The sequence below is a fragment of the Haliotis cracherodii genome, unplaced genomic scaffold (assembly GCF_022045235.1).
Source record: "Haliotis cracherodii isolate W230 unplaced genomic scaffold, xgHalCrac1.p SCAF_8, whole genome shotgun sequence".
In the NCBI taxonomy this organism is placed as follows: Eukaryota; Metazoa; Mollusca; class Gastropoda; order Lepetellida; family Haliotidae; genus Haliotis; species Haliotis cracherodii.
Window position 1 is genome coordinate 45636592 of NW_027266341.1, and position 24879 is coordinate 45661470.

At 43.1% G+C, this 24879-nt stretch overlaps 1 protein-coding gene across 1 annotated transcript; it reads right to left on the reverse strand.

The window, feature by feature from the left end:
* Nucleotides 1-4490: 4490 nt before the first annotated feature.
* LOC139450183 (uncharacterized) lies at nucleotides 4491-22750 on the reverse strand. The gene is made up of 6 exons (XM_071231856.1): nucleotides 22662-22750; nucleotides 19367-19509; nucleotides 17868-17991; nucleotides 11116-11307; nucleotides 9659-9826; nucleotides 4491-6024 (listed from the first exon to the last, which is right to left on the reverse strand). Exons 1-6 carry the CDS (start codon nucleotides 22675-22677, stop codon nucleotides 5396-5398), a joined length of 1272 nt encoding a protein of 423 aa, XP_071087957.1. The 5' UTR covers nucleotides 22678-22750; the 3' UTR covers nucleotides 4491-5395.
* Between the last annotated feature and the right edge of the window lie 2129 nt (nucleotides 22751-24879).

Genomic DNA, 24879 nt, shown 5'->3' on the forward strand with positions numbered 1-24879 from the left:
TGATGGATAATGATAACGAGTGGTGGAATGTTGGATAATGACAACCATTGGTGGAACAGGCGTCAGGTTTATTGGACCAGTATTTTTGCCATCGGTGAGATTGTTGTCCGAACTGACCTCAACAGTGGTCAAACGAGCGTTGTCAACGTGACAGTGATGAATGACCGAGCTGGACTGACCACGACCTCAGCTGTATATCTGTATAACGTAAACTGCGCTCGATGGTCAAAGATGTGAAGTGGTTGATTACCAAGCGCACAGTTCACCCTCTGGCCTTTTAGGACAACTGAGTTGTGAATGTTGTACATAGCTGGAGGAGCACATATCATAACCATGGCGGCCCGACAAGTTCTCCTGCAACCCACACTCTTCGTAAAAGGCGACTAACGGGATCGGGGGTCAGGCTCACTGACTTGATTAATGCATGTTTTCCTATCCCAATTACGTGGATCAATGCTCGTGATATCAATCACTGGAATGTCTAGTCCACACTCGATTATTTACAGACCACCGTCATATGGCTGGAATATTGCTGAGTGCGGCGTTAAACAACAATCAAAGGCTGAAGTGATGCACATCACCAAGCCCGCGGGTATGCGAAATCAAGGCGATCATCGCGACCCTGAGACTCGAACATAGTTCTGTAGATCATGTCACGTCCAAAGGACTCATCTCTGCACAGCGAACTGTTGTATCGCCATAGACGACCCACACTGCAGTGTTTCCAGTGGGAAGATATATTGTATGAGCGCGCTTTAGATCAGTACTGCACCTCGAACACCAGACGGTTAACGCCGGGTACGACGCCGTTCCTGAGACTTACAGTCATTGCCTGACTGATCTGTTGTCGTCCCTGGGTTGATGGTGTGCTTGTTGGACTCCGATGTGACAGATACGGTATCAGTTGTGGCAGAGCGTCGTTGAAGTAAAGCCACAGTCATCTATTTCAGTCATCCCCGACGCTTCGTGAGACGACGACATATCACCTCGGACATCAGATGAAAGTGACAGAATTAGACTATATGTCTGCATGCAGAAAATGCATTTAATATGTCAGCGTCATATATGGTATTCATGTATGAAAGGTGCAAGATAAAGGCTGGGGAATGTTATATGTTCTATAGTGAGAGTGGGTGAGTGTCTATTGTTTCCTCCTGATGAATTAACTACAGTCGCATCTCTGAGTTCTTAATGACCACAAGATATGCATAGTTCAATGTATACCTTCACCACCAACATCATCCGAACCAACAATCCAAGGTCGCTAAAGTTCTCAACCGACCGTAATGTATATGTGAGTCTCTGAAATGACAATACTCTCACGGAGATCAGTCTACCAGTCTGTAATGTATGTGCAGCACCAAGGCCAGTCGGTATGACAATGTATGTACATCACCAAGGCCAGCCGGTATGACAATGTATGTGCAGCACAAAGGCCAGTCTGTATGACAATGTATGTGCAGCACCAAGGCAAGTCTGCATGACAATGTATGTGCAGCACCAAGGCAAGTCTGTATGACAATGCATGTGCAGCACCAAAGCAAGTCAGTATGAAAATGTATGTGCAGCACCAAGGCAAGTCTGTATGACAATGCATGTGCAGCACAAAGGCCAGTCTGTATGACAATGTATGTGCAGCACCAAGGCCAGTCTGTATGACAAGGTATGTGCAGCACCAAGGCAAGTCTGTATGACGATGCATGTGCAGCACCAAAGCAAGTCAGTATGAAAATGTATGTGCAGCACCAAGGCCAGTCTGTATGACAATGTATGTGCAGCACCAAGGCAAGTCTGTATGACAAGGTATGTGCAGCACAAAGGCCAGTCGGTATGACAATGTATGTACATCACCAAGGCCAGTCGGTATGACAAGGTATGTGCAGCACCAAGGCCAGTCTGTATGACAATGTATGTACATCACCAAGGCCAGTCGGTATGACAATGTATGTGCAGCACCAAGGCAAGTCTGTATGACAATGTATGTGCAGCACCAAGGCCAGTCGGTATGACAATGTATGTGCAGCACCAAGACAAGTCTGTATGACAATGTATGTGCAGCACCAAGGCCAGTCTGTATGACAATGTATGTGCAGCACCAAGACAAGTCTGTATGACAATGTATGTGCAGCACCAAGGCCAGTCGGTATGACAATGTATGTGCAGCACCAAGGCAAGTCGGTATGACAATGTATGTGCAGCACCAAGACAAGTCGGTATGACAATGTATGTGCAGCACCAAGGCCAGTCGGTATGACAATGTATGTGCAGCACCAAGGCCAGTCTGTATGACAATGTATGTGCAGCACCAAGGCAAGTCTGTATGACAATGTATGTGCAGCACCAAGGCCAGTCTGTATGACAATGTATGTGCAGCACCAAGGCCAGTCTGTATGACAATGTATGTGCAGCACGTAAGTAGTCGGCAGACACACTGGGATGACCCTCGGTGTATGAATAAAACACCCCCGTCTCCAGGATACATAAGTTTTATTGACCTCAGCCGAAGAACTGGGACTTCTGTATACGGCATGTTCCTGTTCTCACCACGGAGGGGCGAGTCTTGGCCCTATGTGGACAATATACGAGACCTTTCCCCCGTAGAATCAGTGAGGTCTTTAGTTGGAAGATGATAATGAACGTGGAGCGTCTGTGCCACATCAGCCCGACACACACGCGATAGGGGCATTACGTCAGGGGAGATGATGACAATAAGTATCTTTAGAATAACACGCACTACGCACTTCATGTGAGGACTGTCCGTACTTACTGCTGCTGGTGCCTAAACCTAAATGAGATGTTGATTCCGAACAAGTATTTTCCCTGTATTTTATCTCAGTGTTTAAACTTATATATTTGTCCTATGCTCTTGCTCTTATGTATGCGTATACTATAACTGTCATTCCGTACAGACAATGTAAAGCTAGTTGTCTCGGGCAGATAATGTTACTTCTGCAGAGAATTGGTGGAAAGTATTAACACATCCCTGTGGTACAAACATCGCGTATCGGTCTATGTGGGCTATTTCTTAGTCTTCCTTCTATAATAATTATACAGGGGGTCAGTTGGCGAGGAACGGCGGTCACGGTATAAATTAGTGTTGGTGTAAGGGAGGTAACTCGTCCTGATTCGTTCTCTATGTCCTCGTCTGCAAATCTTGATTCACACACTGCGAATTGAGACACGGATATATTGACAACTGAAAACGCTTTTCATCAAGTGTACACTTGTTAGTTTTCATTTAGTAGGTTCAAGGACCTGTTGCCAATGTGTGACATCCACACCAGTGTGACCAGTTCGTTACTCACGTAAATATATTTTTGTTAAGGCTTTTGTATGGAATACTGCAAGAGGCATTCTCGCGATATCGCAATCAGCTTGTTTCAAAAGGTCGAGATCGCGAGAATGTCCCTAACAGTATTCCATACTTTTGACATATTAAAATGTTAAGTAAGGATAAGAATTTATGGATGAACAACTTCTTAATTACAATTAAGAGCGACGTTGTTATTCCGAACCCCGAAAAAAGTTGTTTATCTGTAAATTCTTATCCTTACTTGGTACTCCAACTTCTAAATGTCTATCAAAGAGGATATAAAATGTTTGAAAGTAAAGAAAAATGGTATTTTATTAATAGTTTTAGTTACAGCTGTCAGTATGTCATGTTTTTGCTCGTTATAATCTGGTTCTACTGTATTTGGATCGTCTCTCAATACACTTATCACTTCGATACAATCGGGGGCGGTCGGGTAGCCTAGTGGTTAAAGCGTTCGCTCGTCACGCCGAAGACCCGGGTTCGAATCCCGACTTGGGTACAATGTGTGAAGCCCATTTCTGGTGTCCCCCGTCGTGATATTGCTTGAATATCGCTAAAAGCGGCGTAAAACCATACTCATTCACTCACACACTCACTCACTGTCAAGCCGTATACCATTCAACCGGCTCGTTCTGACCACGGCAATAACCAGTTTGAACAATCTACTTCAAATACATAAATACTAGAATATCCTACGGCAAACAATCTGTTGGTTTTGAGAATATAACGCGGGGTATGTGAGATGGGCAAGGTGCGACCACGAGTGCTGATAGAAATGAAGCATTATGGGGGAAAGTTTTCATCCGAACCCCGATTAGCGGATCCTTGCATGGAAAGGGATACAACTTTGCACGGGGAAAGTCTTTCAAAGTGAGGCTCTGACCTTCTCAACACGCCCTCGCACGTGTAAGCAACATTTGTCAAAAACAATGTTTCGAATAACAAGAAAATGTTGTGATCAGTTCATGAGCTTTCATAACTTTACAAGTAGTATTTACAGTGCATGTGTTATGTACAAAGTAAATGTACGAGGTTATAGCCATATATATTGCTCTATCATAACAGATATGTTTTCAGTAGAAATTATGAGAATGTGTTTGTTGTAATGGTATAAGACTGTGTTCATCTCACCAACGCACATTGCCATAATCCTAACATGAATACATTGAATGCCCTCTTGTCATCACAAACACGATTTATTAAAAGAATCATAGATATGAAAAAAGACAACAGTTAGTAAACAGTACCCTGTTATGATCAAACTGGTAAGAATTGCATTGAATTTGTATTGTGCATAGTCTTGTGGTACACAGCTTGTATACAGACTGAATGACAGGTGCCACTGGGGACAGGTCATAGTACATGATGCCATAGAGCCATTGAATCCAACATCTTTGACCTTCACTGTGCAATGAACGTAGACGAAAGTATGCACACTTCAACAAGTAAATAAAATGTCAACTCAAAATACGTTCATAAAACATAAACAGGAGAATCTGCGTCAACTCAAAATTCGTTCATAAAACATAAACAGGAGAATCTGCGTGAGTAATGTATTTCAAGAAGCATCTTCCCGTAAGGCACCCTTGACTATATATATTTATCCCGAACTACATTGATAAATTGGTGACACGATGTTGTTGTTTTTTGTTTCTTTACGCTCCAGATTGAGCCAAAGTGCTTAATTAAGACACATCTTTAAATGGAAGAAAGTGTATTGCGCTATTTCTATATATGTTGTACGTATCTATGTTCTCATCTCCAATTAATACTACCTTAGGTTCAGAAGTATGTCCCTTTCACTTCATCCGTTCGACATCCTTGAGCAAGCCTGAGCAGGTTATATATTTGTGCAAAACATAAAAAAACACAATAAAATGGAAAAAGCCATGCTAATCTAACTTTCTAAACATTGCTATCCAATTAATGGATATGACAAAGGCTCTGATGTTAGTTCAAAACGGGTGATGACAGTACCCCCAACATATGCTATGAGGTCCCGTAATGCGGTCAGGGTTACTTTGTGTCCGCTCTGAATTCTTAAGCACTTGTTAGTTCATCAGTCGTTGTTAAGGATACATCTTAGTGAGGAATATGACCTGTCTGAATAAATTTCATGAACTTCAAAATTTCGAACTTGCTAAATTTGAAGTCCTCTTTTAAAATAGTATCATCCAGTTCCAGTGCCAACTGTCCGTCGACCCCCTGCTCCCTGAAAGCTTTGGCGTGTTTGTCCAATTTCAGTTCCTTCAGTTTTTGGACAATTTCATCGATTGACAGCTTCTCAACGGGTTTGTTCTCCTCCAGAACAGCATATTCTGCGAACTGAGCTTGGCTGACGGCCTTGTCCACCTTGTACTCCCCCTTGCTTGCCTTCTCAGCTGCAGCTTTTGCCAGCGCACTGAAGGGACTAACAATGGCCCTCCCAATGTCGTTCACGTACTGGTTCGGCATGGCGCCTGTGTCTTCGGAATGGCGTCTCACTGTTTTTAGCTCAGATCTCCTTGGTAGCTGAGGAGGTTTGCTGTCTGTCTCCTTTGAAGGCAGGGGTTTTGGGGGTTTGGGAGGTTTCCTGGTGGTCACCCTTGTGACAGGACGGGTGTCTGTGTCTGCCTTCCCTTCCCAGTCGGCGATGATGTAACTGCTGGGTTCGATGTAGTCGTAGATATTGTCGGAGCCCTGAACAGACTGGGGCGAGTACAGGGCGATTTCTGAAGACGAGTAGGAGATATAAGATAAGGGCATTATATACCTTGTTACAGTACATTGTCGATGTAAGACAGAAAGTGTGAACAGCATACTTCTGGTTTCACCCCTATTGCCCCAAATACATGGTCACCGTGTACTCAATTGCTGAGGCATACATCAGCTGTGCAGTGTCAAACTTTGTACCTACGCCTAGATACTGTTATCTGTGATTATTGATGACAGAGTCATTTAAAAAAGTTGTAGCTGTCACGTATGTTAAGATATATTGAAGCGCAAAAGAAACGCACTTCATGAAAGCTCCCCATTGAAATATCAATTATATATTTTTCGTTTTTGACATTAGTCTTTATCCAAATGTATCCAAATGTAATGTTTACGGGATAGGGATATATGGATCACCAAAACGCAGATTAACAAACGACCATGGTACAATGCTTTCCACGACAATCAAAATGCCAATGTGTGAACCATTTACAGATCACAGCAATGATACCAGGTCACCATCAGCATACAGTCTCCCTCCTATACATGATGGTGTGTGGGTGTGTTACACTTACCCCTGAGACCCGTGTCAAGAGGGATCTGCACCCTCTTGCACATGATGGTGTGTGGGTGTGTAACACTTACCCTTGAGACCCGCGTCAAGAGGGATCTGCACCCTCTTGCACATGATGGTGTGTGGGTGTGTTACACTTACCCCTGAGACCCGTGTCAAGAGGGATCTGCACCCTCTTGCACATGATGGTGTGTGGGTGTGTTACACTTACCCCGGAGACCCGTGTCAAGAGGGATCTGCACCCTCTTGCACATGATGGTGTGTGGGTGTGTAACACTTACCCCAGAGACCCGTGTCAAGAGGGATCTGCACCCTCTTGCACATGATGGTGTGTGGGTGTGTAACACTTACCCCAGAGACCCGTGTCAAGAGGGATCTGCACCCTCTTGCACATGATGGTGTGTGGGTGTGTTACACTTACCCCGGAGACCCGTGTCAAGAGGGATCTGCACCCTCTTGCACATGATGGTGTGTGGGTGTGTTACACTTACCCCTGAGACCCGTGTCAAGAGGGATCTGCACCCTCTTGCACATGATGGTGTGTGGGTGTGTTACACTTACCCTTGAGGCCCGTGTCAAGAGGGATCTGCACCCTCTTGCACATGATGGTGTGTGGGTGTGTTACACTTACCCCGGAGACCCGTGTCAAGAGGGATCTGCACCCTCTTGCACATGATGGTGTGTGGGTGTGTTACACTTACCCCGGAGACCCGTGTCAAGAGGGATCTGCAGCCTCTTGCACATGATGGTGTGTGGGTGTGTTACACTTACCCCGGAGACCCGTGTCAAGAGGGATCTGCACCCTCTTGCACATGATGGTGTGTGGGTGTGTTACACTTACCCCGGAGACCCGTGTCAAGAGGGATCTGCACCCTCTTGCACATGATGGTGTGTGGGTGTGTTACACTTACCCCGGAGACCCGTGTCAAGAGGGATCTGCACCCTCTTGCACATGATGGTGTGTGGGTGTGTTACACTTACCCCGGAGACCCGTGTCAAGAGGGATCTGCACCCTCTTGCACATGATGGTGTGTGGGTGTGTAACACTTACCCCAGAGACCCGTGTCAAGAGGGATCTGCACCCTCTTGCACATGATGGTGTGTGGGTGTGTTACACTTACCCCGGAGACCCGTGTCAAGAGGGATCTGCACCCTCTTGCACATGATGGTGTGTGGGTGTGTTACACTTACCCCGGAGACCCGTGTCAAGAGGGATCTGCACCCTCTTGCACATGATGGTGTGTGGGTGTGTTACACTTACCCCGGAGACCCGTGTCAAGAGGGATCTGCACCCTCTTGCACATGATGGTGTGTGGGTGTGTTACACTTACCCCGGAGACCCGTGTCAAGAGGGATCTGCACCCTCTTGCACATGATGGTGTGTGGGTGTGTTACACTTACCCCGGAGACCCGTGTCAAGAGGGATCTGCACCCTCTTGCACATGATGGTGTGTGGGTGTGTTACACTTACCCCGGAGACCCGTGTCAAGAGGGATCTGCACCCTCTTGCACATGATGGTGTGTGGGTGTGTAACACTTACCCCAGAGACCCGTGTCAAGAGGGATCTGCACCCTCTTGCACATGATGGTGTGTGGGTGTGTAACACTTACCCCGGAGACCCGTGTCAAGAGGGATCTGCACCCTCTTGCACATGATGGTGTGTGGGTGTGTTACACTTACCCTGGAGACCCGTGTCAAGAGGGATATGCACCCTCTTGCACATGATGGTGTGTGGGTGTGTTACACTTACCCCTGAGACCCGTGTCAAGAGGGATCTGCACCCTCTTGCACATGATGGTGTGTGGGTGTGTTACACTTACCCTGGAGACCCGTGTCAAGAGGGATCTGCACCCTCTTGTACATGATGGTGTGTGGGTGTGTTAAACTTACCCCGGAGACCCGTGTCAAGAGGGATCTGCACCCTCTTGCACATGATGGTGTGTGGGTGTGTTACACTTACCCCAGAGACCCGTGTCAAGAGGGATCTGCACCCTCTTGCACATGATGGTGTGTGGGTGTGTTACACTTACCCCGGAGACCCGTGTCAAGAGGGATCTGCAGCCTCTTGCACATGATGGTGTGTGGGTGTGTTACACTTACCCCTGAGACCCGTGTCAAGGGGGATCTGTACCCTCTTGCACATGATGGTGTGTGGGTGTGTTACACTTACCCCGGAGACCCGTGTCAAGAGGGATCTGCACCCTCTTGCACATGATGGTGTGTGGGTGTGTTACACTTACCCTGGAGACCCGTGTCAAGAGGGATCTGCAGCCTCTTGCACATGATGGTGTGTGGGTGTTATACACTTACCCCGGAGACCCGTGTCAAGAGGGATCTGCACCCTCTTGCACATGATGGTGTGTGGGTGTGTTACACTTACCCCTGAGACCCGTGTCAAGAGGGATATGCACCCTCTTGCACATAATGGTGTGTGGGTGTGTTACACTTACCCCGGAGACCCGTGTCAAGAGGGATCTGCACCCTCTTGCACATGATGGTGTGTGGGTGTGTTACACTTACCCCTGAGACCCTTGTCAAGAGGGATCTGCACCTTCTTGCACATGATGGTGTGTGGGTGTGTAACACTTACCCCGGAGACCCGTGTCAAGAGGGATCTGCACCCTCTTGCACATGATGGTGTGTGGGTGTGTTACACTTACCCTGGAGACCCGTGTCAAGAGGGATCTGCACCCTCTTGCACATGATGGTGTGTGGGTGTGTTACACTTAACCCTGAGACCCGTGTCAAGAGGGATCTGCACCCTCTTGCACATGATGGTGTGTGGGTGTGTTACACTTACCCCTGAGACCCGTGTCAATGGGGATCTGCACCCTCTTGCACATGATGGTGTGTGGGTGTGTTACACTGACCCTTGAGGCCGTGTCAAGGGGGATCTGCACCCTCTTGCACATGACGGGGAGTGGGTGCGTTACACTTACCCTTGAGGCCCGTGTCAATGGGGATCTGCACCCTCTTGTACATGGTGTTGTGTGGGTGTGTTACACTTACCCCTGAGACCCGTGTCAAGGGGGATCTGCACCCTCTTGTACATGGTGTTGTGTGGGTGTGTTACACTTACCCCTGAGACCCGTGTCAAGGGGGATCTGCACCCTCTTGTACATGGTGTTGATGTCGGTAACATAGGCCTCCCACTCTTCCTGTGACTTCCCCTGTATCCCCGTGACGGACGCCACCATGATGTCACCCAGGTAGAACGGTATGAGTAGGGGGATGGCATCTGGTTTGCCTAGACGACAGACTCACACAATCACTATGACAACAGGAAAAGTGAGATCATGAATGTATCTCAAGTCAACAATATGTGTTTCAGGTGATTGGGGGAGCAGGGTGACTAATCAAAACCTCTGTAGGAAGTGACTAGAGGGAGAAGGTGACAACATCTGTGTATGAAGTGACTAGATGGGGTGAGTGACAAAACCTGTGCGTCACGTAAATAGAGGTAGTGGGTGACAACACCTGTGTGTCAAGTGACTAGAGGGGATGGGTGACAAAATCCGTGTGTGAAGTGGCTAGAGGGGGTGGGTGACAACATATATGTGTGAGGTGACTATAGGGGGTGGGTGACAACATCTGTGTTTGAAATTACTAGAGGGGGTGGGTGACAAGATTTGTGTGTAAGGCGACTATAGGGAGTGGGTGACAACCTCTGTGTGTGAAGTGACTAGAGGGGGTGGGTGACAACACCCGTGTGTGAAGTGACTAGAGGGGATGGGTGACAACACCTGTGTGTGTTGTGACTAGAGGGGGTGGGTGACAAGATCTGTGTGTAGGGGTGACTATAGGGGGTGTGTGACAACACACGTGTGTGAAGTGACTAGAGGGGGTGGGTGAAAACACCTATGTGTGAAGTGACTTTGGTGTGGGTGACAAGATCTGTGTGTAGGGATGACTGTAGGGGGTGGGTGACAACACCCGTGTGTGAGGTGACTATAGGGGGTGGGTGACAACATCTTTGTATGAAGTGACTAGATGGGGTGAGTGACAACACCTTTGTGTGAGGTGACTAGAGGTGGTGGGTGACAACATCTTTGTATGAAGTGACTAGATGGGGTGAGTGACAACACCTGTGTGTGAGGTGACTAGAGGGGCTGGGTTACAACATCTGTGTGTGAAGTTACTAGAAGGGGTGGGTGACAAATCCTGTGTGTGAGGTGACTAGAGGGGGTGGGTGACAACATATATGTCTGAAGTGACTAGAGGGGGTGGGTGACAAGATCTGTGAGTGAAGTAACTAGAGGGGGTGGGTGACAAATCCTGTGTGTGAGGTGACTAGAGGGGAAGGGTGACAAATCTTGTGTGTGAGGTGACTATAGGGGGTGGGTGACAACATCTGTGTGTGTGAAGTGACTAGTGGGGGTGGGTGACAAATCCCGTGTGTGAAGTGACTAAAAGGGATAATTGTGCTGAGATGGTAGAAACTCAAATCGTAAGTCTAAGATCGCGTTGTGGAGCAGGGCCCTTGTTTGTTTTCCACAAGTTAACATTCTAACCCCAGACTAGCAAGTACGTACGTACCATGAAGAATGGCGTTGGCCAGGAAGTACGTCTCCTCGTATACGTCAGTGATGGTCAGTTGTCCCATCGTCTGGACGTTCTGCTGGCTGTTGTTGAGTGTGAAGCACACGTTCCTTGGGTCCGAGATCTGGACTGTGACGGGCAGTGGCTTCCTGCTGAGGATGTTCGCCAGTATATCCTCTTCCTTGCCAACTGACAGGCATAGTGATTATTAGCGAACATCCCATATCGTATATCATTTATAACGTATAATACAAATTGTAATATTCGAGCCGGTACACGCAGATTTGGGCACTTAGACGTGTGGTGGCATTGTTCACCGGCTGTGAAGGGATGCCCAGAGATGGAAATGTGAACGTACAACCATCTAGCGTCAGTTAGGCAGCTTGGGTTGTATATTCCACAGGGAGCTGAGAATTCCATACGATTATGATATTAATAATGGTTCGCGTTATAACATGCATTGTAGTAAATATAACACTATAAACCGCCAGCCCTGATTTTTTCTGGTTTACTGAATTAAAACAATGCAGCAGTATATTTCCTCTAAACCATTGCATGCCCAGTTCCATACACACAAGCACACACTACATCGCCCAGAGCATCAACTAACCCTCTTGTTTAACGAAAGTCCTCTGCATAGTTTAAAACGAACATTTACAGTTTGTATTCACTACTTCAAATAAATAGGAAGAGTACCTCCACAACTTACCTCGAGATAGCATGTCATGATATAGATTTACACACAGATGATAGTCAGCCAATATTCACGTTTGCGATGCATCGCGTGTTTAACATTCATAGGAGACAGTGACTTTAGAATAGTTTTTGAACATGCTATTTGTAAAGTCTAGATCTAGCGTACGATGGCTTAGCTGATCGTGATTGCAGACTACACTGTGTATACAGATATGCTACGATAGCCGGTGAATACCCCGTGGTTGAACACACGCGAAAGCCCTTTCAGCTGACTCGGTGAAATGCACCCAACTCGCGACGAGAGCAAGGTCATGGACGTGTACTCGAGTCTAGTCCGTGGGTAGAGGGTGAGTAGTGTACCCACATGGAGGGAAGTGTTGGGTGTTGGGTGGGTTGTAATTTACAGTTTGCGAGATGGTCACACTGTCATTACATACTTCACTGTTATCGTATGTATCATAACCTCGCCATTTGTATTTATTTAACAAATTGAGACCTGCACATTATGCCAGCCACAGGCGATATATGTAGGACCTTGACTTAAATAGCAACCGACGTAAGTGTACATATGTGAATGTAAGCGTGATGTAAGTGTATAAATGTAAGAATAATTCACGGTATACATGCAGATGTATGTGTGTAGTTGTAAGTGCATGAGTGAGCGTAAAAGTGTATATATGAACGAAAGTATAATTGCATATGTGTGCGTATAGGTGCATGAGTGTAAGTATAAGTGAATGAGTGTAAGTATAGGTGCATGAGTGTACGTATAAGTGCATGAGTGTAAGTATAAGTGCATGAGTGTAAGTATGAGTGCATGAGTGTAAGTATAAGTGCATGAGTGTAAGTATAAGTGCATGAGTGTAAGTATAAGTATATGAGTGTAAGTATAAGTGCATGAGTGTAAGTATAAGTGCATGAGTGTAAGTATAAGTGCATGAGTGTGCGTATAAGTGCATGGTTGTAAATATAAGTATATGAGTGTAAGTATAAGTGCATGGCTGAAAGTATAAGTGCATGAGTGTACATATAAGTGCATGAGTGTAAGTATAAGTGCATGAGTGTAAGTATAAGTGCATGAGTGTAAGTATAAGTGCATGAGTGTAAGTGTAAGTGCATGAGTGTAAGTATAAGTGCATGAGTGTAAGTATAAGTGCATGAGTGTAAGTATAAGTGCATGGCTGAAAGTATAACTATATGAGTGAAAGTATAAGTGCATGAGTGTAAGTATAAGTGCATGAGTGTAAGTATAAGTGCATGAGTGTAAGTATAAGTGCATGAGTGTAAGTATAAGTGCATGAGTGTACATATAAGTGCATGAGTGTAAGTATAAGTGCATGAGTGTAAGTATAAGTGCATGAGTGTAAGTATAAGTGCATGAGTGTAAGTATAAGTGCATGAGTGTACATATAAGTGCATGAGTGTAAGTATAAGTGCATGAGTGTAAGTATAAGTGCATGAGTGTAAGTATAAGTGCATGAGTGTAAGTATAAGTGCATGAGTGTAAGTGTAAGTGCATGAGTGTAAGTATAAGTGCATGAGTGTAAGTGTAAGTGCATGAGTGTAAGTATAAGTGCATGAGTGTAAGTATAAGTGCATGGCTGAAAGTATAAGTATATGAGTGAAAGTATAAGTGCATGAGTGTAAGTATAAGTGCATGAGTGTAAGTATAAGGGCATGAGTGTACATATAAGTGCATGAGTGTAAGTATAAGTGCATGAGTGTAAGTATAAGTGCATGAGTGTAAGTATAAGTGCATGAGTGTAAGTAAGTATAAGTGCATGAGTGTAAGTATAAGTGCATGAGTGTAAGTATAAGTGCATGAGTGTAAGTATAAGTGCATGAGTGTAAGTATAAGTGAATGAGTGTAAGTATAGGTGCATGAGTGTACGTATAAGTGCATGGTTGTAAATATAAGTATATGAGTGTAAGTATAAGTGCATGGCTGAAAGTATAAGTGCATGAGTGTACATATAAGTGCATGAGTGTAAGTATACGTGCATGAGTGTAAGTATAAGTGCATGAGTGTAAGTATAAGTGCATGAGTGTACGTTTAAGTATATGAGTGTAAGTATAAGTGCATGGCTGAAAGTATAAGTGCATGAGTGTACATATAAGTGCATGAGTGTACGTATAAGTGCATGAGTGTAAGTATAAGTGCATGAGTGTAAGTATAAGTGCATGAGTGTAAGTATAAGTGCATGGCTGAAAGTATAAGTGCATGAGTGTACATATAAGTGCATGAGTGTAAGTATAAGTGCATGAGTGTAAGTATAAGTGCATGAGTGTAAGTATAAGTGCATGAGTGTAAGTATAAGTGCATGAGTGTAAGTATAAGTATATGAGTGTAAGTATAAGTGCATGAGTGTAAGTATAAGTGCATGAGTGTAAGTATAAGTGCATGAGTGTAAGTATAAGTGCATGAGTGTAAGTATAAGTGAATGAGTGTAAGTATAGGTGCATGAGTGTACATATAAGTGCATGGTTGTAAATATAAGTATATGAGTGTAAGTATAAGTGCATGAGTGTAAGTATAGGTGCATGAGTGTAAGTATAAGTGCATGAGTGTAAGTATAAGTGCATGAGTGTAAGTATAAGTGCATGAGTGTAAGTATAGGTGCATGAGTGTACATATAAGTGCATGGTTGTAAATATAAGTATATGAGTGTAAGTATAAGTGCATGGCTGAAAGTATAAGTATATGAGTGAAAGTATAAGTGCATGAGTGTAAGTATAAGTGCATGAGTGTAAGTATAAGTGCATGAGTGTAAGTATAAGTGCATGAGTGTAAGTATAGGTGCATGAGTGTAAGTATAAGTGCATGAGTGTAAGTATAGGTGCATGAGTGTACATATAAGTGCATGAGTGTAAGTATAAGTGCATGAGTGTAAGTATAAGTGCATGAGTGTAAGTATAAGTGCATGAGTGTAAGTATAAGTGCATGAGTGTAAGTATAGGTGCATGAGTGTACATATAAGTGCATGAGTGTAAGTATAAGTGCATGAGTGTAAGTATAAGTGCATGAGTGTAAGTATAAGTGCATGAGTGTACGTGTAAGTGCATGAGTGTAAGTATAAGTGCATGAGTGTAAGTATGAGTGCATGAGTGTAAGTATAAGTGCATGGCTGTAAGTATAAGTGCATGAGTGTACGTGTAAGTGCATGAGTGTAAGTATAGGTGCATGAGTGTACGTATAAGTGCATGACCGTAAGTATAAGTGCATGACTGTAAATATAAGTATATGAGAGAACGTATAAGTGCATTAGTTTGATCAGTTCATGAGTGTGAAGAGGGAATGTTTTTGTCATGAATGATAAATGGTAATGTTTTGCCGTTTGCTAGCTGGGGTATCGGACTGCATCCCTAACATTGTTTCATTGGAATATAGCCTGTGAATTCTTAAAACAAATATGGAACAGTTTTCGGATCACATCTCCTATAGATTTAGCTGTTATACAGAATTGCTCCCTGTGTACGTGCAGCCATGTAAAGTTTCAATTGGGCTGATCGGTATTACACAATGACGAATCTATGAATCTGTGTGCATTCCGGAAAAGAGGACATTTTCACTGAGTCGTCATAATCGCTCAACTTCAACATGTGATAACTAGTGTGGATGTTGAGGACTCATCAACTTGGTATCTGCGTAAATAGCGTTATCGTGCCACGATGTCAGAATGATGACATCTGATTGGTCCACATGATCTTGATAAAATACTGTGTAACCCGCCTTTGAGGGTAATACATGTCTCAGCGGGGGAATAAATCTCTTGTACCGGGGCATGGGCACTATATGCCCAATGGATGTCACGTGACATAGCGAAAGCTAACCTCAGCTCAATGGAGCAGCTGTTCTTTCACTTTGGAATGTATTTAAATTATTTTACAATGTCATATACAATGGTTGTATACTCTCCAGGGAGCTGAGAATGAAACTCGAGTTGAAAATTGACCGGGGTAATAATAGTGTAGCGCTATGAGCATCCACTTAGTGAATGGAATCTGGCTCATTATAAATGCACTTGTTTACGCCATCCAGACGGAATTGTGACGTCATTCGAATCTCATTGTGACGTAAGGTCGGAATGACATTATACTAGAAACGACGTCATAGCTGAAGACGTGACGTCATTCTACAATTGTCGTTTTCCAAGACGGCAGTCGTTTTTCAGAAGGGGGGCTCAAGGGGATTAAAAAATAAATGGGTAATAAAGACATGATTACACTCGCATATATGTCACACTGATTTTATTAACTCGAATAAGACTTCATGTATTATCCTCGAAATACAAGATTTCGGACACTGGTTTATTAAAATCAGTATGACAAACATGCGAGTATGATACTATCGTTATAGTATTATTTGGTCAATCCTATTTGGAAACCTATTTTGTCACGCTATTATTCCGCAGGATGAGTGTGAACATGCACACAACATTGCAACTGGTGACGTCGCCGTCCTTCAGCATACTTTGTCGTAAAATTGCGGTCGACAGTTGGACATTGTAAGTGTGTAATAGTGTAAGTGTGTAATTGCGTACATGTAAGTGCGCGAGTGTAAATGTGCAGCACTGTACGTGTGCAGTTGTGTCTATGTGGATGTGTAGTAGCGCAAGTGTTTACAAGTGGAAGTGTGTAGAAGATAAAGTGTATTATTGTAATTGTGCAAATTAAGTAAAAGGATGTAAATGGCTAAGTGTGTAAAAGTATACTGAACCTCAAAAGAAACGTCACCCCAAGTAACATAAATAGGTAATTTTTGTCAAAGTTTCTAAAATTTAACATTACCTTGTCCGGAAAAATAATATTTGATGACAAAAAAACCCAAAGCAGACGACAATAAAACCGATCGCCCAAACGCATTACGGCAACGACCATGGTAATCCGAAGCACGTGAGTTCCGTGCAAATTGAAATGCACACGCGTTCCCCCATTTTTTGGCCTATAAAAATCCACCCACATCGGATAACATTCATACGTTATTGAATTGCTACCACATGCCAAGATTGACAAGAAATCAGCGACAGAGCCCTTGGACGATTGCACGCTGGACAAACCGCCTGGCAAGTAGCCAATGTATTTCAAGTCCATGTGAGGACCATATACAGGCTCCAACCACTACATCAGACCACCAACACTACAGATGACCAAGGGTCACCACCCAACGTAAGGATCGTCAGATTGTGCGACAGCATCTTCAAGAGAGAGAGAGAGATCGAGAGATCAAGAGAGAGAGCGAGAGAGATCAAGAGAGAGAGAGATCAAGAGAGATCAAGAGAGATCGAGAGAGAGAGAGAGAGAGAGAGAGAGAGAGAGAGAGAGAGAGAGAGAGAGAGAGAGAGAGAGAGAGAGGAGAGAGAGACTAGACGTCATTTGGCACGACGCCACAACCACGAGTTTCAGCATGATAACGCCCGTGCCCACACTGCGAGAGCAACAAGAGACTTCCTCCAGAAGAATGGCATCAGAACCATGCAGTGGCCTGCCCTCAGTCCCGATTTATATCCCATTGAGCACCTGTGGGACGAGATTCAAAGATGGCTGAATGGCGTCCGACCAAGGCCGACAACTGCAGCTGAACTGCATCAGGCGTTCCTCAGAGTGTGGGCTCAAGTGCCTATGGCCTTCATCAACCACCTCATCCATTCCATGTATCGACGTTGCACGGCACTCATCAATGCCCATGGCGGACACACGATATACTGACTTGTGATGCAATTTTCTCAGAGAGTGGTGTTGTGTTTCACTTTAAGAACAATATGACACTTTAATTTCATCCTTGATGATCGGTTGTGCCAAGTTTCATCTTTTTTCATATGCCTCAAAGTATGTTTATAGTGTTTGGACAAATAAGGTTTCTCATATATCTATCCATGGTGACGTTTTTTTTGCGGTTGAGTATATAAGCGTGTAAATGTGAGAGTGTGTAATTGTAAGTTGGTAAAAGTGAAGGGGCGTAAAGTGTCAGTGTAGCGGGAGACTAGGGCTGCACTCCTCGCGCTCAGCTGCACGTCTACCTCCCCACGTTGTTCACCGTGTCAGGTGTGTATTACCTTTATTGTTGGCGTTGATGACCCGGAATTTCAGTGCATAGTTTGTGGGGATGCTCAGAGTTCTTTTGGTGGTGTCCACCGCCACTGCGCGTTTCTGGTGAACACACGAATGTACCCGCAGTACCTGCAGGCAGATAAACAGACTGTACACAGAAATATACACACTGTACAGGTAAAATACACACACCGTGTAGGAGAAATACACACTCTGTATAAGCGAAATACAAACACTGTATAGGAAAATACACACACTGTATACACGATTTACACACACTGTATAGGAAAATTATACACGCTCAATAGGAAAAATACACACACTGTATAGGAAAATTATACACACTCAATGGGAGAAATACACACACTGCATAGGTGAAATACACACTGTACACACGAAATACACACACTGTATAGGAGAAATACACTCACCATTTAGGTGAAATACATAGATTGTATAGTGAAATACACAATGTACACACGAAACACACACACTGCATAGGAGAAATACACACACCATTTAGGTGAAATGCATACATTGTATAGTGAAATACACGCACTGTATGGGTAAAATACACACATTGTATAGTGAAATACACGCACTGTATACACGAAATACACACAATATGTAAGTGAAATACACAAAATGTATATTTGAAAAGCACACCTTTATCGGCAACACACACACACACACACACACACACACACACACACACACACACACACACACACACACACACACACACACACACACACACACACACACACACACACACACACACACACACACACACACACAAAACAACAACACACACACACACACACACACACTGTACTAGAGAAATGCACACACTATATAGTAGAAATAATGTATAGGTAAAATACACACAGTGTATAGGAGAAATACACTCACCATATAGTGAAATACACACACTGCATAAGAGAAATACACACACTGTATAGGAGAAATACACACACTATATAGTGAAATACACACACTGCATAAAAGAAATACACACACTGTATACACGAAATACACTATATTTAGACGAGATACTCACTAAGTTAATTGCCATATTGACTGAAACTGTCCAAGGTTTAATAAATTACAATTTTCTAATGTTTTTGAGATGCATTTGTACCTTATAACAGTATAGACGAACTACACGCAATAATGGGAGTGTCGGTGACAAAGCCGTAGACGTGTTATACAAACTGAACATCTGAAAGGCCAGAGCAGTGGGCTGCACATGGATTGTCTTGACCAATGAGACAGCCCAGTGGAGCACAGCCCTGCAGGGCAGGGCATTACTGATTCACGAGTGTTTGACCCGAACTGTTATCACGTGAAAGAGATACAAGTAATATGACATTGTGTTTCAAATTGCCTGGTTGTGTGTAATAACCAACCATTGTAGCTTATCATCCGCCTACGTGGTAATTAGCAAGGATACTCTGCATTTACTGGGGTGTATGGGAGCCTATCAATACATGTGGAGACGCACCTGTCCGCTACCAAGCACCTCCATCTCGTTGCCTCCATAGTAGCCCTGTGTCACCGAGATGAAGCTTGGAAGAGACATCTTGTACATCTCGTAATACTGGCGCAGGGTCAGTGGTTGGTTGTTGTGTTTGAACGCCATTTCCGCTGGAACATTAATGCATGCATCTCTTTTAGTATACATGTACATTAACTGAAGAACACACTGTTGCGTCTAAGGCAACCATTACAAAGGGGCAATTTAGGATAGCAGTGAAATTAAAGTTTTTGAATTCAGAATCTCAGTATTCTAGATACATGAGCTTGTCGTTAGAGGAACGCCCACAGAAACGCAGCCTGCCACGGCTAAGGGATGCAACTCTACATACCATGGCCACTGCGCCACTCCCACAATGATGGGTAGGTCCGTACATGCTGCTGTGTATTTTGTTTTTGACACAGCTGTGTGATTAGTTGGCGTTATCAGCTCTTATCGAATGTTAAGCATGTAGAGACCGAGTCCGCTGCACGACAACACTCAACCGCCTGCTTATGGAACCTTGTCGGTGCTTTCCAAAGTCTGTTAAATACTCAGATATTGTTAATTAGTTGAGCCAAGTTAACACACCTGTTTACTTTCCCAACAACATAACTGACAGTAAACACGAAACAGTATAAAGACGGTATCAATATATTGGAGACAATGTTATAAATGTAAGCAGAACAGGAATACTTTGACATTAGAAACTTTTCACCATGACATTTATTTCTTACAAATAATTGTCCGACAAACTCCATGCTCCCTGACATAACTCCTAAATAGTTTGTAAAGACTGAATGAATGGTTGAGTCTGGTATAACACCGCTTTGTACTGATAGTAGACGCGTACCCCTTTGTTGGGCCTATGGTGCCCCGGAATGCCCAAATAGTCCAGTCTCGAGTGATAAGCTGAACCAGAAAATACCAAACACAATGTGTGTGTGGCATCCTACTTCACTCTCACAGGTCGGTACAACAACGTCAGCCGTGAAACTACATCCAACAAATGTGTGTGTGAACTGTGCAGAACATCTAAATACTAGTCATCCCGTCGGGGTATATATATGCACAATGCTCAAATCAATGTTGTCATTTGAATGCCCGAGTAAATAAACAGACAGGGGTGGTGTATGGCATCACTCGTGTATAATATGTTCATCACTGCACCCACATGCACATCACCCATGTAATACACAGAGCCTTTCCCAACTGCAGCAGATCACATTGTGGCATGTAAGCCTATGATTGAGTTACATTGTAGTATATTGCCTTCCATGTTATTTATAACCTGTTACATGACTGTTCTTCCCTATCAGTAAGCCCATAGACGCCCATTCCGTACAGTATCTGACACAGGACAGCAGGGCCGCTCCAGTTTACTTTATATTCTGACACCCATTCAGAGCTTACTGAACCTGTACCCGTTACATAAATAATATTGTAATATGTATTGTGTGTTAACGCTTTGTGTCATGTATATTTGTAGGTTGTCTGGTTCACCGATCAGGGCGACAGATAGTTCCCTTGGGACGTCACGGTCTCCACAGAAAGAATAGGTAACTACTAGTATGTAGATGTACGTAGATCACGGATGAACTCAAGTGAACATTGTACTTCCCAACACGTTAGAAACATTGGCCTGTACATTATGTCACTATACCATTGTGATCTTGATAGGGTGGTACTAGTCTTCCGGTCATAATAGAATGACGATATTATACACTGGATAGGACGAGGACAGGAGAAACATGAACATAATGCTCTGGAGAATTGAATTCTCAACTTCCTGGTGTATTACCGGCGGCATACAAACGGTATTCAATAAAGCCTTTACACGACTTGTCACGCATTTTGTCTGAAATTTCCACTCAATATTAAACCCTCTCATGTATATTCACGATATTTCGTTTTGGTCATAAAAAAACATAAGTGCATGTCGTTGCTAGGCGTTGCAACTGCAGCATTTGACGAATATCACTTCACATACTAACTATTCAGTGGGCAGTATCAAAAGGCAAACAGTTCAACATACCTTGTAACGCGGATGTAAAATGTGTTTGAAAGGTATTACTAACATATATAATAACTGCATTCATAAAAAATGAAACTGGTATATAAATAACCTACTCCGTTACATTGCTTCAAAATAAGTTTAGGGCACAGGTGATGAAATTGTATGGGGGAGCGACAGATTGCGTCCCTTGGACTTGCTAGGATCTGGTGACCATGGCAGCGAATCCAGGATCGCTCTTATTATTGCGATTCATAAACGGATGCCCATGGTATAGCCGGAATCGAACACCCGACTCGGCTGAGGTGTCTTATGTATATGAAAGAGGTTTGTCGCTTGCATTTGGGTGTATCTTATTGGCTTTCATTAAGTCTGCACCAAGATATCGTCATGTAGCTATAGACTCATTCCAACCATATAACTGACGTCAACAAGAAGTCACGTGGTAGACCGACAGAATGTAAAACAATATATACAACACACAGTCGTACATACTTTCACACTTGTTTAGGAAATATACATTTTTCTATACATTTTCAACAAATGTTTACTTTCGAAATTTCATTTCAGTTTTAGTCAGTTAGGCTTATGCAGCTTGATATATACCTACTAGGTCACATAATCTCTGAACACTCTGAACTCGTATTTAAGATGCTGACTGAGGTTCACCTGTCCGGACGTATTTTGAATTACATTACTGACGATGAATATATGTTTTCGTCAGAAAATCAGAATGTATTATAACTATCTTGATCTTGAAATTAAACTAAACAAATGCAAGATAGGAATGTCGTGCGGATTAAAGATCCCTAGCCTGTTGTCTGTCTACACTCGAGGTCCTTGTTGCTGGTGCCGGGTGGTAAACTCAGACATTCTCTGTTTATAAACTAAGTATGCCTAACTAAGTATGTATTACATACTGTGTATGAATTAATTAATCATCGGCAAACAATGTGTAAGGCAATGTAAGTTTCCCTACATATCTACAAATGATGTCACGACGAATTTGGTTCATGGATTGCAGTCAAATGTTATGTCCTTACTGCAATGCTGCACAGGTAAGGAGGTTGCGGAACGAGCCGAGTTTTCCCGAGTGTACAACTCGTGGTATGTCTGAGTGACATAATAGAAACATTACCTTGGCTCAACAGGGTGTGTCGTGGTGTGAATTACAACAATATGTCATATGGGTACACCGAAGAGAGGCTTAAACTTATCTTAACCTGTATATTTACACGTGTATATGTGTGTGAAGCTGTTCAAACCTACCTTTTGACAGAGCCATGGCTGTACTTCCACCACCCGCTCAACACCTGCAGTCAGTAGAAAACTGAATGTTATCTATCACGCGTTTGTTGTCTCGTCACGTGACGGGTTGTGTTAACCAGGAAGTATATACACTGAACAGATATTCTTTTGCATACCTTACCATATTTACTCCAATAAATGTTGGGATTGTTTAACTTGTTAGACAGTATATTGTATGCATGTGTATTCAGTCTGGTAGTACAACATCGGAAATTGTTGGAATTATAATAACGTATATACTCACCGCCAAAAGAAACGCGAACTATAGAAACATAGAGAGAAGTATGCATGTATGTTAAGAAGAGATGTTTCCAACGTATACCAATTAATGACAGAACTAAAAACCAGTCAAGTGTTACCACAGTGGCTATATTTTTATCACAATATCTTGAACGTGATTTCCAAACTTTACACGCTAATCCTGCACGAGAAAAATTGTGTATCTCGAGTCATGGATCTATGACGTCGCATTTGATTTGAATATCTGTTGAGTATGAGTAATTCTTCAGATATTAACCAACATGTATGGTATTCACGTTTCTTTTGTCGATAAGTTTATCATACTCCTGATGATAAATCAAACACCACATAACAACAATATTTACATTGATTACCTGTGTTTTGTCTTGTGGTAAGGGCTTCTCTAACACAACTGTAATCTAGTAGTAAAAGCAAATACCCGTGTTCGATTCTCATATGGCTACAATGTGTGAAACTATGTTTCCCACTGGAGTTAAACTTGCTTTTGTGACAGTCATAGTTCATAAGGAATGGGAATGTACTTCTTGATTCCAAAGTCCATCAAGACGTAGTTGGTAACCTCTCGGGGGCAATGCTTGTTTGTTTGTTGTTGAACGCTGCACTCGGCAATGTTCAAGCTATTTGACCGCGTTCCATACATAATCGAATCTGGACTAGATATACCAGTGATTGATATCATGAGCATCGAACTACGCAATTTGGGATACGATGCCATGCATTAACCATGTCAGCGAGCCTGATAACCCAATCCTGTTAGTCGCCTTTTACGACAAACATGGGTTGCTGAAAACCGATTCTAACCCGGGTCTCTACGGGACTCGGAGTTCTGTAAATGTTTTGTCAGGAGTGTTTTAACGCACATTTCGCATGGTACCGTACTGAATGTTTCTAAGGGACACATGACCTGATATTATACATCTACAACACGTGACATATCAAAAAACGTGACAATAACAAACTGAGTGTGACGCCTCCGTCAGGTATCTTCCTGCAGTAGACACAGCGACTCCGTGACCACATGCTTTATGCTGTTTGATGAGTCTTGCTTCAACGTCTGTGTGTCTTAAGACAGTAATAGCCATACACGTACACGCATACTTTGCCATGACGTCAATGTGTTGATGGAAACAGCGTTAACACGATTGACCTTGTCTGAAATGTTTGCCTTTTATTAATTTAAGAATAATTTCCAGTGTAAATGAAGGCATAGGAAAGTGCTTATCGGTGTTGATAATATGATGATCCTTCATGAGTAATCATGACAAGTTAATAAAATATATACTTACACACATACGCACATCTATATATTTATTTATTGCTCAACACTGCATTACTATGTGCAGTTGATTATGTGTGTAGGTGATACATACATCACTTGGTGGTAAGCAGAACTGCATATACCGCAGCCACACGACTCTTGCTCAGAAGTTGTTTGATCAAGGTATAACCAAGTTTTATTGTAGACATGTGGAGGACATTTCCATTTTTCCACTTTTTGATAATGATTCATACACAAATGCTCTTAATATAGTCGGAATCGTACAATATACGTACACTACTTTCACCAGGGATTTCTTAGGAATATGGAAATGGTTTTGTCGCTTTTATTGTGAATTGTAATTGGTCATTCTCTATCTCTAATTTTACATTTTTGGACAGATTTGGATCAGTTTAAGAATTATTTGTATTCTATTTTGAGAGGCATTACAACGGCTATTGTAAAAGTTTCGGTAAACATACATATCTGTTACATCCATGTCAGAGGGAACTTGCATACACGAAGCTAAACACATGCACAGAAGCTACGCAGTAAACAAAACAACTTCAAAGGAAGGTGTGCAGTTATCATGACGGACAATCTAACTATACTGAACCGCAAAAGAAACGTCGCCATGGATAGATATATCAGAAACCTTAT